Source organism: Lolium rigidum, chromosome 3, assembly GCF_022539505.1.
Source record: "Lolium rigidum isolate FL_2022 chromosome 3, APGP_CSIRO_Lrig_0.1, whole genome shotgun sequence".
Taxonomy (NCBI): Eukaryota; Viridiplantae; Streptophyta; class Magnoliopsida; order Poales; family Poaceae; genus Lolium; species Lolium rigidum.
The window spans coordinates 134,970,770-134,980,949 of NC_061510.1; the positions used below are offsets into that span (position 1 = coordinate 134,970,770).

General features: G+C 44.8%; 2 protein-coding genes across 2 annotated transcripts; one reads left to right on the forward strand and one right to left on the reverse strand.

The window, feature by feature from the left end:
* Positions 1-3,936: 3,936 nt before the first annotated feature.
* Positions 3,937-7,040, forward strand: LOC124698258 (pyruvate kinase, cytosolic isozyme-like). Its single transcript, XM_047230762.1, has 3 exons — positions 3,937-4,191; positions 5,688-6,149; positions 6,225-7,040. The coding sequence occupies exons 1-3, from the start codon at positions 3,937-3,939 to the stop codon at positions 7,038-7,040; spliced, it is 1,533 nt and encodes a 510-aa protein (XP_047086718.1).
* Positions 7,041-7,535: 495 nt separating this feature from the next.
* LOC124702365 (E3 ubiquitin-protein ligase SIRP1-like) lies at positions 7,536-9,540 on the reverse strand. Its single transcript, XM_047234505.1, has 2 exons — positions 9,092-9,540; positions 7,536-8,799 (listed from the first exon to the last, which is right to left on the reverse strand). The coding sequence occupies exon 2, from the start codon at positions 8,757-8,759 to the stop codon at positions 7,770-7,772; it is 990 nt and encodes a 329-aa protein (XP_047090461.1). The 5' UTR covers positions 8,760-8,799; positions 9,092-9,540; the 3' UTR covers positions 7,536-7,769.
* Positions 9,541-10,180: the final 640 nt, after the last annotated feature.

Genomic DNA, 10,180 nt, shown 5'->3' on the forward strand with positions numbered 1-10,180 from the left:
ACAAATAATATCAGAAACTGTAAAGACGCCTAAGGTAATTGAGGAACAATCCGAAGATCACACTACCATCCATGTTCGAACTCCTAGAAATTAATGGATTGTAAATCAATATATGGAACTTTGGTAGCACTTAATCGACAAAATATTTATAATAAAAAAGATACATAATCCTATGAAATGTATACATGGGATCCATATAAGACACTGTGAGCAATTCCATAAACAACAAACACATACTGGTTCTTCTAGAGGCAATAATTATATTGTTATTATCATATTCCTTGTTCCTGATACTTGTTTACAGTACATGCTAGAATTATATTAACCAAAAACATAATACATGTGTGCATTGATAAACAACACCGAGTCCCCGAAGAATACTTCAGAGGCATGAGCAGTCACTTCGTACTTGGATGATCATAAAAGTGTCTTTCAAGTATCTCAAAAGTATTTGCTGGGTAGAATGTAGGTAACACATATTTGATATCGCTTGCAAGCATGTGACTTATGAGTTAGTCAATGAGAATGTTGTATTACAGTACAAGTAAAGAGTACTTGCTATGAACGAGATTGAACTGAGCATGCTGATACCGACGACCAAATCTTAGGCAAGTAAAATATCGCAAGACAAAGGGAATATAATACGTGATTGTTTGAATCCTCGACATCATGGTTCAACCTATAAAGATCTTTCTTGAATATGTGGGATTTATTATGGACATGTGTCTCGATCATGTCCACATATTCTCTAACCCGTAAGGTTACACACTTAACTCTCAACGACGCTTTGATAAAAATGAGATATTCATGATGGTGATACCAAAATATTGTTCAGAGTCTCGAATGGGATCTAGAACATCATGAGGAGCTTCAGAATGATCCAGAGATTAAGAATCACTAGTAGAAGGTACATGCACAGCATGTGGTGTTTTAGTGTTGATCAAACTGAAAATAAGATTTGGCGATTCCTATTCCTTAGAAAACACGTTTGTGCCAAGGTCTTCTATGTATGTACCCGAATAGTAATTACACAAAACAGCCACAAAAGAACTGGAGTAGAAATTATATCATAAGCAGCAGATCTTGCTTGCAAGAGATAAATCTAGAAAGACCGTACAAACAAGGTGGAGATCGACAGGCTGGTTCTTGCTTCTAGCAGGTTAACGATAATTCTAGAAAGATGCTACATGTCCAGGCGTGCATCTAGTTATCCGGTTGACGATAAATCTAGAAATACAACGCCAACCTGGTTTTGGCACGTGTACATACGGAGTGATTCAAGCAAATCTCAACCATTGGATAAATTCAGCTTGCTATTGATAGACGGTGACGATTCATTCTAACCAACAGCTCATGGGTGCATCTACCATGGTGGGTGGCTAATCCAGGTTCAAAAACAGGTGTAATACACTAGTAGAGATATAAATAAAAGTCTTTTTAGTGTTTCTAAAAAGTTCAGAATTTTTTTTCGTATCGTATCGGAAGGTCCTAAAAGATTTCGAAGGGTCTCACTGTGGCCCCACCTATCCCGGAGGGCTTGGATGGGACCAAGGAGTGGCCCACTGGTCCATGTGGCCATCCCCCTTTGGCCTCTTCAAGGACAGACCTTATAAAATAGAAAAAGGGGTTCACTTTTAAAAGAAGGGATTACCACTTGTTTAAAGAGAGGGGGTTACCACTTAAGAGTTGCCCCCACCCCCTTTATATAAAGAGAGTGGGAGGGCTGGGCGCCATATGCTTGAGCCTTGGTCGCCCCTCCCCTTTCTCTTCCCCCTGCCTTCCCACAATAGCTTGGAGAAGCCATACCAAAAGTTCTCCACCATATCCACCATCATGTTGTCATGCTGTTGGATTCAATCTCACGTACCTCTCCTATCACCTTGCTAAATCAAATTAGAGGGGGCGACATTGTGTTGCACGTGTGCACATCTCGGAGGTGTCTCTCGTTGGTGCTGATCGGATTGGATCGTGAATAGTACGACTACATCAACCATGGTTATAATCCGTTTCTGCCTGCGTTAAGAGATAATCTCTCCCTCTCCCTCTCCCTCCCTCCCTCTCCCTCTCCCTCTCCCTCTCCCTCTCCCTCTCCCTCTCCCTCTCCCTCTCCCTCTCCCTCTCCCTCTCTCTCTCTCTCTCTCGTTGCTATAATCTTCTTGATTGGTTCTTGGTTTTATTCGCACCTCCTATAACTTTTTTTATTTCATATGTCATGAATCCTTGCCGGAGCTAGCAAGAGAGTTTCCCTGATGCATATCATAAGTCTTTTCAAGTTCGTAGCCTTATGACAGAAATTATGACTTCGATAATGCACATTTCTTCACTCTAGCCTGATGCACTGGCCATGGTTAGTTTGTAAGTAATGCTAATTTTTACCCTGATGCATTGGCCTTGGTTAGTTTATAAGTAGTGCTATTTTTTTTTCTTTGATCCTGATGCATGCGCATCATGTACAACATATGCAGCTCCACCCCTGGTAATGAAAATCATATTTAATTTATATATTTACCTCCACAAACAAAATTACAAGACACATGTCCATTAGTTAAAGTTTAAAATTAGGATAAAGCAAAGGCATTTTATAGGTACGAACAAGAGCCTGCATTTTGACATGTCATGGCCCGTGGCTTTGTTACACACATCACATTATAAGTGTTGTGGTTTAGGATTGAAATACTCTCTTCTTCATTCACTAGTGTAAGAAGACCCTTTCGATTCTTTTTATAAATACATGTATATATTGTGTAGGTTCACTTATTCTGATCTATATCTAGTCCAGTTTAAAATATATAAAATATTTTACATTAATAAACAAAGAAATTAATAAGGTTAGTAAAAAATCGTTGGTGTCATATGACATCAACGACTACATCCTATGCATAAATACGTGGTTGGAGCGAAATCACTACTATGTCCGTTAAAAATTAAGTGAAGTGGATTTATTTAGATTCACATGTATCTACACTGTAAAATGTATCTAGATACATGCAAATCTAGAAAAATTTGTGGCTCTAAACTTGGAACGGAAGACTTAATCTTCCGTTACAGTTCGGTGTGCTCGAGCTCGAGCTTGTCGTTGTTATGGTTAGGACTTTGGAGTTTAGTTGTTGTTGGAACGTCAATGGTTATTACTGTGCTTACACACAGTGTGTTTCTGATCTGTTTTAATGCGTCAATCATCTTGCACACCATTGATTTTGTAAGAATCAAACAAGAAAGACCGGCCAGTTTGAAAAAAATAGATGTAAAAAAGCAATTCCATCACAGAAGAAATGAACTGTTGGATTATGTTTGACATTCACTGAGCTTTTTTAGGGGAGATATTCATATTTTGAGCCAGCTTTAGAATGAATATTCACGGAGTTGTCACTTGATTCTTTTTTACAACAATTTTTTTTTCTAATGGCTAGAGGTTATTATAGAAGCTGCCTAAAGAGAAGCCCAGCGGATTGGCACTGCATGGACCTTCTGAATTACGAGGACTAGCTGATATAACGAAACAGGAAGTAATATCAAGAAGGAAACAAATTATGCTAAATCCTAAATTGTTCTACAAGTAATATATCACACTCATAAACGCATATAATGCTTGCTCTGCAAGCTCAAGACATAATAACGGAGAAAACGAAATATTCCCTCTTCCACAAGAAACCCAAATAAGGCAACGTGTAAAAGCTCCATCGTTTACTTTCTTTTTAAACAAGAACACGCTGTATTTTTCCCAAAAATAAACCCAAACCTACTTTGTTTGCCCTAGCGGCCTATCCCACGACCACCACGACGCGTCCGCACCACCCTTATAAATTCTCTCGCACCGCCACCGTCCCTTCCGATCCAGCCTCCTCGCCTCCCCCTCCCTCCCTCTCATCGCCGGCGCGCTACGCACCAACCGCTCGCATGGCACACCTGACCTCCCTCTCCCTCGACGGCATCGCAATGGCGGACCAGCCGGTGGGCGGCGCCGGGCCGGAGGAGATTTGGCGGCGGCGACCCAAGACCAAGATCGTCTGCACCCTCGGCCCGGCCTCGCGCTCCGTCGAGATGTGCGCGCGCCTCCTGCGCGCCGGCATGTGCGTCGCCAGGTTCAACTTCTCCCACGGCTCCCACGAGTACCACCAGGAGACCCTCGACAACCTCCACAAGGCCATGGAAATCACCGGCATTCTCTGCGCCGTCATGCTCGACACCAAGGTCCGATACCCTACCTGCCTCTGTCTGCATGCACCTAGACCTAGTTTTTTCCGTGATTGGATTGTCGCCGTAAGAACTCGATGTATCTTTAATTTCCATGGATTTACTAGTTGGTTTCCCATGCATGGACCCTAAAATATTGTCAAATTTGCTACTTATTGCCTCATTGGTTGCTTCCTAAAAAAGTACGGCCGGTTTGGTGGTTAAGTACCATGGTTTGTTTGATAGGCGTAGAATAAACACAAATTATCGGTTTTAAGCATCTAAAATTGTTTATTGCGCCGACTTGCATTATCAGTAAGATATATGCCTGAGACAAGAAATTTGATTTGATTTGAGCGAACTGAAATTTTATTCTCCACCAGACAATCCTTCCTTATGGGAGATTGGTTGCTATGTTAGCCAGGCCTAGCAAAATTAATTAGGATTCGTGTTAAATGTTGGTGTTCATATTGGCTGATTATGATACGTCCCTTTTAACACATTGCTTCTCCTGTATGATGTACATACACTGCTTGGTTACAGGGCTGCTGTCAGGTTCATTAATAATGGGCACGCTAACCGTTTCCCTGATGAAATCTTCATTGCTGTGTTTGAATTTTAAAAGAAATATTAGTATGCTCAATAATAACAAGTCCTTTTCTATAATAATAATCCCGAACGTTATATTGTCTACTGCACATAGATCATATTGCCATCCTGCTTGATTATAGGTGGTTGTACTTATTTAAAATCTGTCTATAAAGACCCAGGAAGAGTCATAGGGAAAGATGTAGGTATGCTTGAGCATTTAGGATTGTGGCCTTTATAACAGAGGCATATGCTTTCTTTTCTCAAGCTACAGGTCCACTGGCTTATTTGCTGATTATTTAACTATTAAGATATCATTGCTATTTGTTCTAAAATTACTATTACACTGTTATATGCAACAATTAATTCATTCATGAAACGATAAACTTGCCAGCCAGATAAATTTGCAGCCTAAATATCTATAAGGACCATGGATCAATATTAGGCAAATACTCTAGTGTCTAAAAATCAAGAAACCAATGTCCATTCTACTCTAAGGAACCATACAACAACTGATGCGATTTACCTTATATTGCTCTGGTCTGTTGTTCAATTTAACTCTAAAATATTCCAGCTACCCTGTTTTGGACTTCTTCATTTTTCATATTTCATTTGGTGATAAATAATTTGAATTGGTAGATGCTATATGTAGATTGAGTTAGTTTGGAAACGTGTTATATGCTAGACATAAATTGTGCCGTCCTATTCACAGGGTCGAGCCTATATGCCGTAATTCACATCAGTTCAGATGATTTCTATCTGTGTAGCTTGCCTGTCAGTTTTAACTTTATTGATGCTTACTGTTTGCCAAAATAACTTGCCAATACTAACACCTGCTTTCATGCATTTGTAACTAAATATCTGTTTGAACATCTTGCAATAAAAAAAATTCTAAACTATGCCCTCTGCTGTGTTTGTTTGTACAGGGACCGGAGATCCGCACAGGTTTTCTGAAAGACGGCAAGCCCATAAAGCTGACTCAGGGGCAAGAGATTACCATCACCACCGATTATACCATCAAGGGCGATGAGACCATGATTTCTATGAGCTACTCAAAGTTGGCTGTAGATGTGAAGCCTGGGAGTACTATACTATGCTCTGACGGCACCATCACACTCACAGCGCTTTCTTGCGATACTGAGAAGGGTCTTGTTCACTGCCGATGCGAGAACTCTGCTCTCCTAGGTGAGAGGAAGAATGTCAATCTTCCTGGAGTCATTGTGGATCTTCCAACACTTACAGAGAAGGACAAGGTGGATATCATGCAGTGGGGTGTGCCAAACAAGATTGACATGATTGCACTCTCCTTTGTACGGAAAGGATCAGACCTTCAGATGGTCCGGAGTGTGCTTGGGGAACATGCTAAGTCGATCATACTGATGTCCAAGGTTTGTTCATCTCAGCAAGCTTGCATTTCTCTAGGTTGTAACTGTTTTCTTATGCTATCTATCTCTTACGTGCAGGTTGAGAATCAAGAAGGCGTTGCTAATTTTGACGACATACTTGCAAATTCAGACGCTTTCATGGTTGCCCGAGGTGATTTGGGGATGGAGATCCCGATTGAGAAGATATTCTTCGCTCAGAAGGTGATGATCTTCAAGTGTAATCAGCAAGGAAAGCCTGTTGTCACTGCAACCCAGATGCTGGAGTCAATGATTAAGTCTCCCCGGCCTACACGGGCAGAAGCAACTGATGTCGCCAATGCTGTCCTGGATGGAACTGACTGCGTGATGCTTAGTGGTGAGACAGCAGCAGGGGCATATCCAGAGTTAGCAGTGCAGACAATGTCCAACATCTGCTTGATGGCGGAGACATATGTGGATCATGACGCAGTCTTCAAGTTGATTAACAAAGCAGCCCCAATCCCTATGAGCCCGCTGGAGAGTTTGGCATCATCAGCTGTCCGGACTGCTAATATCTCCAAAGCCTCGCTCATCTTGGTACTCACCAGGGGAGGTACAACTGCAAGGCTCGTCGCCAAGTACAGGCCAGGCATGCCGATACTGAATGCTGTGGTGCCAGAGCTGAAGACGGGCAATGACTTCGACTGGACCTGCAGCGATGAGACTCCTGCAAGGCAGAGCCTCATCGTCAGGGGCCTGATCCCGATGCTGAGTGCCGCCACCTCAAAGGCTTCTGACACCGAGGCCACGGAGGAGGCCATCAGTTTTGCCATAGATCATGCGAAGAAGCTCGGCCTCTGCAAGGCAGGAGATTCAGTCGTTGCGGTGCATCGTCTCAGCGCATCATCTCTCGTCAGGATCTTGACAGTCGAGTAGTGTGAGTTGAGGTGGCCTCATGGGGGCAAATTTTGTTAGGTCGTTATCGGATCCTTATTAGTATCGTTTTGTTGGCTCGTCCCCTATCATGAGTCCTATATTATATTACCTATGCAAACTTCGTTTTTATGTAAGAGTTGACGAGTCCATCGTTACGTGTCTTATTAGTAACTCTTGCTAAATAATACTTCTGCTCAATATATGTGCCATGTCTTCCAGTGTGTTTGTTACTTTGTTTGCTATGGATGATGCGTGGCATTGAGGTGATGCGTGCCATGTTTTTGAGATACTTACTAGTATATGCCGAGACATTTTCGTGAAAATTCTTAGAACTAAAGAAAGTGCAAATTGCAATTATCAATGAAGGCGGCTGTGGAGAAGGCAGCGTATAGAATTCAATTCAGCAAGCTTTGAAGTCCAAAGGGGATAAGAACACCTTGTGGTCGATTGAGACGTGTAAACTCCTATGCTGATGAAACCTCGGAAGCATACAAATCAACCAAAACAGAGCTGTACGGTCCTCTTTGTTCTTATCTTGGCGTCGTAAACTTGGCGGATCACAAACTGTCTGTACAGTACATGATCATGAGCGCACTGCACAAACCTGCAATTTCATCCTTGAACAGACAATTAACCAACGATTACAAATTTTTAACCAATGAACGAATTCACAAACGTACGACAGCACAGATGCTACACTACACAGCTAGATTCTCCCGTGGTTCAGTGTCATCTTGACGACGACGACGAGGAGGAGCCCCCGTTCCATCTGCGCGAGAACAACCGGCCAAACGGACGTGCAAGCCACCGCCGCCTGCCACCACTGCCTCCTCCGTCGTCATCGCCGCCGCCTTCGCTTGCACTCCCGGCACCGGACGCGCTTGCCATTTCTTGATCGCCGCCATTGGCACTGCCGGCCCGCTCCATGACCGCGGCCTCGTCCGTGGGCAGCTGGTACCTGCACACGGGGCAGGAGCTGTGCGTCTCCAGCCACGGCACGATGCACTCGTCGTGGAAACTGTGCTTGCACGGCATCTCCCTCGCCTCGCCGCCGACCTCGAACTCATCCAGGCACACCGGGCACGTGACGGCCGCGGCCATCTTGACCGTAGGCATGGCGGCCACGGCCTCCTTCTTCGCCGGCAGGGTGCCTTGCCGACTCGGGTCGGTCTCGGCAAGGTACTCCAGCAGCAGGTCTAGCCCGGGCCCAAGAATCAGCTCACCTAGCGTCAGGCCTTGACCTCTGGTGCCGGCGCCGTTGCTGCCTCCACGCTCTGGCATGAGCATGGCGTGCCCGTCGGTGGGGCTAACCAGCACGAGCCGCTCCAGCGCCGAGTCAGGCGTGTTTCCGTCGGCTTCGCCTTCCCGTAGCGCGTTGAGCAGCTGCAGGAAGGCGAGCTGACGGTACTGTCTTCGCGCCAAGAGCGTGAGGTCGCCGACGGCGGCGGCGTCGCCGGCATCGGGCCCGTAGGAGATGCCGAGGAGGTCCATGAGGATAGGCGGCCACGGCGGAACCGCTTGGTGCTCCGACCTCGCGCCCGCATCATCTGCCCCGGACTCTGTGGTGGCGTTGCTGCTGCGCCGGCCGTCGGCCATCTCCTCCACGAATCCGGAGAGGCAGCGCGGGCACGTCACGACCTCGACGCCCAGCTCTGGCCGGACGATCAGCGAGCACATGTGGCAGTAGTATCGACAGGTCGCACCAGGCTCGTCCTCCATGTCTTTCTCCTGAGCTCCTATCTGCTCGATCGATCGAGAACTGCATACAGGAACAGAATTTCGCACCATGAGCTATGTGAAGATGCAAAATTTGGCCGAGACAAGCCTTTTTGTTTGGTTCCAAAATTAATTAGCACGGAGGATGTTCTCCTGCCTGAAAGAGAGGTTTCCCCTTTCCAACAGAAAGAATATTCTCATCTTATTATCCTCCCTGCAGATGAATGGACGCACGACCTACCGATTCTTTGCAACTTGACACATCGACCAAGTGCATAGGCAATCGTCGCAATCCTATAACAAACATAACTGGATGATGGGTTGAAAGAACTTACCAGCTATAAACAGCTCGAGCTTCTTCAAGAACACACACCAGAAATTGAGATGGTCTCGATGTCAAGAGGAACAAAACCGAAGGAAGAAGAAGAGGCGAGCAAGAGGAAGGAGGCGTGCAAATGAAGGCGAGATATGTCTATGAAAGGCAGCTCGATCGGGTATTACTAAAAACTTGTGGGCGACTTGGGACAAATTGGTGGCTTCTTGTTCTGCACATCGATCGCCCCGGCGGTTAGTTATGTGTGCGTCGACGTACGTGTTGATTGTTGCTTAGCCCCAGCGGAGAGTTCTAGTCCACGGAGGTTATTGCTAAATTTTGTATAGATGATAGAGCTTTCGCTGCTGTCATGTCGTCGGGGTGGGCCACGCAACGTAACGTAACGTGATCAAACCGAAGAACGGGACTGGTATCCATGGAATGGAATACAGAAGGGGGTGACGGCCTGACGGGAACGGTTTTGACGAGTTCCCTCTCGCAAAGCTGGCGTATCTGTGACGAGGGACATGGCGTTGGCCCGATCGATGAGACTGAAGAATGCATTCAAGGCACGAGGATACCACCAAGGCCGTGATGGTTGACGTTCCAGAAATGTGCACCACCGGACTGAGGATAATTGCCATGTGGTCTTGCTTAATTTGTTTCTTTTTTGGTGTGTGTGTGTATATATAAAGTAGCCGTTTTCTATTTTCTGGAGAGTAGTGCGGTGTATACGATGAAATGATCGATCCCCTGGCTAGCCCGTTTTGTTCTTGGAACTATCAAACATATGCTAGCATTTTGATTATTATTTTCGGGTAGATGGATTGTTTATTTTCCCCTAGCTGGCCAGCATCACATTTTTCAGATATCAAGAATTCAACACAAACTAATAAATACATGATTAATTGATACTCCATCATGTCTCGGGCTAATTAAACATGTTGCATATAACCTCTGTTTAGTTGCATGCAATGTTTGTGCTCCCTCCATTCACAATTACCCTGCCTTTTAGGTTTAGTTAAAGTCAAACTTTATCATCACATCAAGTCTCTGTCCGGTTTGCAGAGTAGGGTGTGAGACCACAAAACATGCATTTTTGAGTGTCCAA

What these genes read in the sequence shown, in the direction of transcription:
- LOC124698258 (XM_047230762.1), top strand. Translation starts at nt 3,937, where the DNA reads ATGGCGGACCAGCCGGTGGGCGGCGCCGGGCCGGAGGAGATTTGGCGG. An exon ending in CCGTCATGCTCGACACCAAG is followed by an intron (nt 4,192 to 5,687) that starts GTCCGATACCCT and finishes TTGTTTGTACAG; the next exon opens with GGACCGGAGATCCGCACAGG. An exon ending in CGATCATACTGATGTCCAAG is followed by an intron (nt 6,150 to 6,224) that starts GTTTGTTCATCT and finishes TCTTACGTGCAG; the next exon opens with GTTGAGAATCAAGAAGGCGT.
- LOC124702365 (XM_047234505.1), bottom strand. Translation starts at nt 8,759, where the DNA reads ATGGAGGACGAGCCTGGTGCGACCTGTCGATACTACTGCCACATGTGC.